Source organism: Guillardia theta (genome assembly GCF_000315625.1).
Source record: "Guillardia theta CCMP2712 unplaced genomic scaffold GUITHscaffold_38, whole genome shotgun sequence".
NCBI lineage: Eukaryota > Cryptophyceae > Pyrenomonadales > Geminigeraceae > Guillardia > Guillardia theta.
Genome location: NW_005434636.1, coordinates 135131 through 141212, shown reverse-complemented (window position 1 = coordinate 141212; position 6082 = coordinate 135131). Strand labels below are relative to the sequence as shown.

The 6082-nt window shown below is 51.5% G+C and overlaps 2 protein-coding genes across 2 annotated transcripts; one reads left to right on the top strand and one right to left on the bottom strand.

Moving 5' to 3' along the window:
* Positions 1-394: 394 nt before the first annotated feature.
* Positions 395-2818, top strand: GUITHDRAFT_71800 (hypothetical protein; the record flags this gene model as incomplete). Its single annotated transcript, XM_005831717.1, has 6 exons — positions 395-742; positions 854-1334; positions 1832-1971; positions 2292-2346; positions 2470-2588; positions 2714-2818. 6 exons carry the CDS (start codon positions 395-397, stop codon positions 2816-2818), a joined length of 1248 nt encoding a protein of 415 aa, XP_005831774.1.
* Positions 2819-3034: 216 nt separating this feature from the next.
* Positions 3035-5496, bottom strand: GUITHDRAFT_109219 (hypothetical protein; the record flags this gene model as incomplete). The annotated part of the gene is made up of 17 exons (XM_005831716.1): positions 3035-3061; positions 3106-3159; positions 3383-3532; positions 3747-3818; positions 3914-3945; positions 3999-4047; positions 4099-4139; positions 4188-4281; positions 4334-4383; positions 4433-4498; positions 4599-4636; positions 4693-4760; positions 4805-4855; positions 4907-4939; positions 5106-5156; positions 5318-5407; positions 5476-5496. 17 exons carry the CDS (start codon positions 5494-5496, stop codon positions 3035-3037), a joined length of 987 nt encoding a protein of 328 aa, XP_005831773.1.
* Positions 5497-6082: the final 586 nt, after the last annotated feature.

Genomic DNA, 6082 nt, shown 5'->3' with positions numbered 1-6082 from the left:
GGGCGGACAGGCGCCATGAGACGCTAGACAGAATTGAAAGTTACCAAGAAGAACGACTCTTGAAGAGTTCTTTCGATCAATAATTAAAAAGAACATTTGCATTCATTAAACCCGTAGTCTTGTCTGATATTTCACTATATCAACAGGGGGTGGGTTAAAGTTTGTTCGACTTTCCAAGAAGAAACTGCACGTGCTCAACCTGTAAAGCTCCCTTCCTCCCCTTCCTCCTACTGCCCCCTCCTCCCGTTTTCCTTCTCTCCCTCCCTCCCCTCTTCTCTCCTGTCCTGGCTCCCATCCCTAGCTCGTCTCAACCCTTTCCCTTGCTCCTTGTCTCCCTCGCTGCTCCTATTCAGCCAACATCATCAACAGCCCCAACTAGCTGCTGCTTGCCATCATGACCGACAAGCGTCTTCCTGTCACTCTCCTGTCCGGGTTCCTCGGATCAGGCAAGACGACATTGCTCGAGGAGATCCTTCGGAACAGAAAGGGAATGAAGTGCGCAGTGCTGGTGAACGACATGGCGGAAATCAACATCGATGCCAACATTATCAAGGACACTGCGCTCATACAGAGGGAGGAGAAGATCATTGAACTGTCCAACGGCTGCATCTGTTGCGACCTCCGTCAGGACCTGGTGGAAGAGATCGGCAAACTAGCACGAGATGGTCGGTTTGACTACTTGATCATAGAGAGCACGGGTGTGGCGGAGCCGATGCATACGGCAGAGAGTTTCGTGATGAATGTGGAGGAGGATGGAGAAGGAGGGGAGGAGAAGAAGGTTGGAGAGCCGCCGAGCAAGAAGGCGAAGGGAGGAGACGGTCTATCCAAGGCGATCACGTCACAGCTAAGTGAGAATGCGAGCAAGGCTGTGACTGCCCTGTCTTCCCTTTCCCGGCTGGACACGTGCGTGACTGTCGTCGATGCGGCGAATTTCTCATCTGTGTTTGAGTCTGTTGAGCGAGTGCACGAGAGACACCAGGAAGCCCCGGCTGAAGACGATCGGACAGTTGTAGACCTGATGATTGACCAGTTAGAGTTTGCAGATGTCGTCATTGTGAACAAGGTAGACCTTGTGTCTGCGAGGGAGGTCGAGCGGATCAAAGAAGTCATTTGCAAACTCAACCCAAAGGCAAACATCATCTCGACAAGTCACGGCAAAGTTCCTCTCGACCAGGTTGTGAACACTGGGTTGTTCTCTCTAGAGAAGGCAACCCAACACCCAGGATGGGGCAAATCGTTCTTGTACACTACACCGTTGACTCAGATGGCGGAGACGATCGAGTACGGTATAACGAGCATGGTGTACAGATCGGAGAGACCGTTTCATCCTATGCGTCTCTACCACAACTTCACAGATCGCTTTTTCTTCACCTCTGCTATGCTCCCTGAAGATGATGAACATGACCATGATCACAGCCATGATGAACATGAACATGGCCACTCGGATCGCAAGGAGGAAGAAACGGAGGTCAGGAATGGAAATGGCGATATTGGACACAAAGAAGACGCAGAGGAGGAGGAGGAGGAGGAAGAAGAGGAGGAGGAGGAGGAGGAGGAGGAGGGTGTCAAGAGAGATGAAGATGGGACGTTCGCTATTGGCAGCAGGGTCGAGGCTCGATGGATGGGTAGCGAAGCGTTTCATCCGGGTTGTGTAGCAGGGAAGGAGGTGAAAGGAAAGGAAGTAAGCTATCACATCAACTACGATGACGGAGACGAAGACAAGAGCGTGCCCTCGGAACACGTCAGAGAGGTGAAGCAGGACTCGTCCTTGAACTTCTCTCCCTGACGATGCTCGCACAGGAGAGCAACGATGATGCAGCTAGCGACGAAGAGGACGATGTGAAGGAGCGGGAGAGGCAGAGGAAGGAGATGGTTGCAGAGATGCAGGAGGCGTGTTTGGGTCAGATCCTGCGATCTAAGGGAGTCATGTGGCTCGCAACCTCCTCAGCCTACTGCATCACTTGGAGCCAGGTGTGACTTTCCCTGCGAATCTTTCTCCGCCACCAGCTCCTCATCATCCTCCTTTCCTCCTTTCCTCCTTTCCTCCTTTCCTCCTTTCCTCCTTCTTTCCTCTTCCTCCTCCTCCTTGTCCTTCCCATCAGTTTCCCCCTGGTCCTCCTCGCTGTCTCATGGTCCCTTTTCTTCCCATCCTGTTTTTCGACTTTCCCACACTCAATCTGCTCTTGCTCCTCCTTTGCCTGCTCCTGCGCTATCCTCCCTCAATCTTCATCCTCTTCCTCATCTGGCCACTCCATTTCATGCCTCTTGTGCTCCTCTGACGTTCGCTTCAGGCTGGCGCTTTCCTTACGCTCAAGGCTGAAAGACCATGGCTGTGCGAGACAGCAGGTGAAACGGGAGAGGAGAGGAAGGGAGAATGCGAACGTGAAGAGGGAGGAGACGTGAAGGAGGGAGGAGGAGAGGAGGAGAAGAGAGTCAAACACATGGGGCCTACACTGATACGAGCAGCAGAGAGCGACTGGCCGGAGATGGAGGAGCAGACGAGGAACACGATGCAGAAGAAGCTCAAGGAGAATCCGCATGGTGACAGGCGGACGGAGATCGTCTTCATCGGTACCGACCTGAACCGGGTGAGGAGGAGGAGGAGGAGGAGGAGGTGGTGGTGGAGGAGGAGGAGGAGGAGGTGGTGGTGGTGGTGGTGGTGGAGGAGGAGGAGGAGGACGAACAAGGTCAAGGGTCGCTCAAGCTGTTGCAGGACAAGCTCAAGGAAGCGCTCGACGACTGCCTGCTGTCGGACGAGGAGATGGCGATGGGGATAGAGGGATGGAAGAGCTGGGTAGACCCCTTCGAGCTTTCATGAGGAGCCGTGCTTGTGATTGAGGAGGAACAGGAGGGAAAAGAGCTTGAAGCATGGGAAGGAGCGGGAGGAGGGAGAAGAGAATGATGGAACTTTTGAGACCGTTGTAATCAAACTGAAGTATGTTGCATGAAGCAGCATGAGCTCGATCGTCCGAAAGAATCGTTTGTGTGGATGCTGGAATGGATGCAGCAGGAGCCTGGCTACATCTGTGCATATTCAATCCGTCATCGCTGTGTACTTGATCTGCGAGCGAGTCAGCTGGAAAACAGCTGCGTCACATACAAAACCTCAATGTCGACGTAAGGATAGAATCTTGACTGCGCAGGACCATCCTCAAGTGCCTACTCCACGAATCAGCTGAACTGTCCTCCTCCTCCTCCTCCTCCTCCTCCTCCTCCTCCTCCTCCTCCTCCTCCTCCGCTCCCCAATTCTCCTCCTCTCCTCCGTCCTCCTCCTATCCACTGCCCTTATCCTGCTGAACAATTGTACTGACATCCTGTACCAACCCTCCTCCTCCACCCTTCCCTTCTCTTCTCCACCTCTCGTATCATCACTTCTTCTCACCTTCTCCAATCCTGGGGCTGCAAGCACCGCGTACGTGCTATTGAGTGTCTTGCGGACTCTGTCTTCGTTTCTTCCTGGCTTAATCAACATCGCCTGAAAATTCGGCGGCAATCCATATCGCAAGACTGATTCCACAAACACGCGAATGGCCTAAAGAATCGTCAGGGAGGAGGTAGTCAAGTGCATCGGAGGGGGCGGTTGAGGAGGAGAAGCCAAAACGAAGATGGAGCGAGGAGACAGGCATCAACAACACCGTGAGAAACCGGATGTGTGAGGGAGGAAAAGACAAGACGCAAGCAGATGCGGCAGAAGGGGAATCGATGAGCAGAGAGTGGAGGAGGAGAGAAAGCATCAGTGACGTCACCTTGAGGTGAATCCACGCGCGAAAGCACTCGGAGAAGGACGTGGTTGACCACCTCTCAAGTTTGCCCTTGGCCTAAGCACGTTGACATCAGATGTTCGTGCTCTCGAAGGGGTCACGATGTCCATGAAGACAGCGAGCTAGAGGTTGTTGAGCAGAGTGGAACATACCTGGGATTCCTCCTTCTTCAGCTTCGACAGCTCTAGAGAGGAATTCAGACTACAAGCAAGCACAACGATGTTCATGGCCACTTACCCTCTTCATCGGCTCTTTGCTGGCCATCCTGATAGGTGAAATCTCTCACCTGTACAAATATTGGAACCTCCCCAAGAGCTCATCAGAGGAATTTGCAAACCGTCACTCTCCCATTGCGAGCCTCAGTCTTGAACTCATCCTCTGCCAACACATGTTCACAAAGTTTGGAATCTCACACAAAAAGATCACCAGCCATTCTAAACACAACTACTCTGTACAGGCTGTACTCTGAATCTGAAGCCAACTCCTTGGCAGAGCCAGGCACAACACCGTTGATTTCTCCCTAAAAACATTCGAGTGTTGGTGACATGATGCAGCTGAAAAGGTCAAGGTACCATCTTTTCCGTCTGAAATTTACCCCATGTTTGATAGTTATTGAGAAAATCTGACAGACGCCTTTCAGATCAGGTAGTTGGACATGAAACAGGACTCACCGTTTACGGCAAACTTGGGAACAGCACAGAAGACTGTGTTTAGCTTCTCCGAGGACACAAAATCATCTGAAGATCATTGTTCAGATCCATATCTTGAGCATCATCATCATCATCATCTCCATCATCATATCATTATCATCGTTGTTATCATCTCCATCAGGTAGACCTTTTCTGACGTATGGAGTGATAGAAGCCGCATTCAGACTGAAGGGAGAGAATTGTGAGCTTCAAAACGCTCAAGGGCTCATCGCTGCTCAGACCTTCCCTGAGTTTTCCTCTCGCACGCTCCGAGTGAAGACTTGATAGAGTTGTAATCCATCAGTTTCACCTTCGCAATCGTCAAATCTCAATGGAACCAAGGATTATTCTTACCTTCAGCTCCTCGTCTGTACGATGGACAAGATCTTGAATCATGTTGACAAGCTGCATTCTTTCATCAGCCGTGATCACTTCACTTCCCGCCTCCCCACACACCTCTGACAGTGTGCTCTTGATAGGAAATCTCGCCTGTTCCCAACCATCCATGTAAGAATGAAACTTCTTCGAAGATGATCGTCACTTGATCCCAGGAGAATCTCGTCAGGTGAGTTTCCGGTGCCGCTGGAAGCACATGTCAACCAACGGATAGTCTTGCAACTTGCCGACTCACTGCCATCGACAGTTGGCCCCGAACCAGATCCGCCTCCCTCCGAAACTTCTTTCTCAAGACGGTGAACAACACCTTCTACAAATCTGTGACAGAAACATCAGCATGCCAAGAGAACGAAATCTTGCTCCTGCCTGTCGATTCTTTCAAGATCATCGGAAAGTGACATCAAAGAATCCAGAGTTCCAACGCGCAGCTCAGGGATCTGAGAGAGAGCGCCGGTCATACATTCAACAAACCGCGTGGATTATGACCTGCATCTTATGCTTGTCGACGTCTGGCAACGCCTTGCACAGCCCATCCCAGATTTCAGCTTTGGTGGATCCCACCTGTAACAATCGTCAGGTTTGCGACATGATGGCCCTTCACCTGCCTTGTGGATCGATCCCACTGGCACCGAAATCAGCCAAAAACTCATTTCCTGCGAGAATTCTGTCAGCTTGACGATGGCAGGAGAGCTATGATGAGAGCAACATCTTGGAAACGTGGCAGGGCCTGAAAACATCGACTACTCTTGCAATCCACCAACACCACGAGCAGGGTGCATGAGAGACCATCAGCGGCGCGTGATCCCTTTCAATGGTCAACAGCAATGTATGTAGGTCGTCATCGTCTCCTTCTAGTGGTTTGGACATCTATGCTATTTAGTCTGTTTGTGACGTGTCGTCGATCCTGTACACATTACACCGGGGCCTGATCTCTACCAGCTGCTCTTGGACGCACCAGGCAGCAATCCAGAAAAGTGCTTTAAAGACACGCTAGGCTGGAGCTAGGATAGCGACAAATTCTGCAAGCATTTGCATATGAAGAACAAGAAAGCAAGGCCCGAGGAGGGAGCAACGAGGGTTATGGAATCACGGGAGATGAGAAGGGAATAGAGGAGGAGAGAGCAGAAAGGGGGGGAATATACGAGACAGGGGGTGACGGTAAGCCCTGCAAACTATTTGCTTCCTCCTCCTCCTTCTCCTGCTAGTCATCCTGTTTTCCCTGCCTGATTTCTCTAC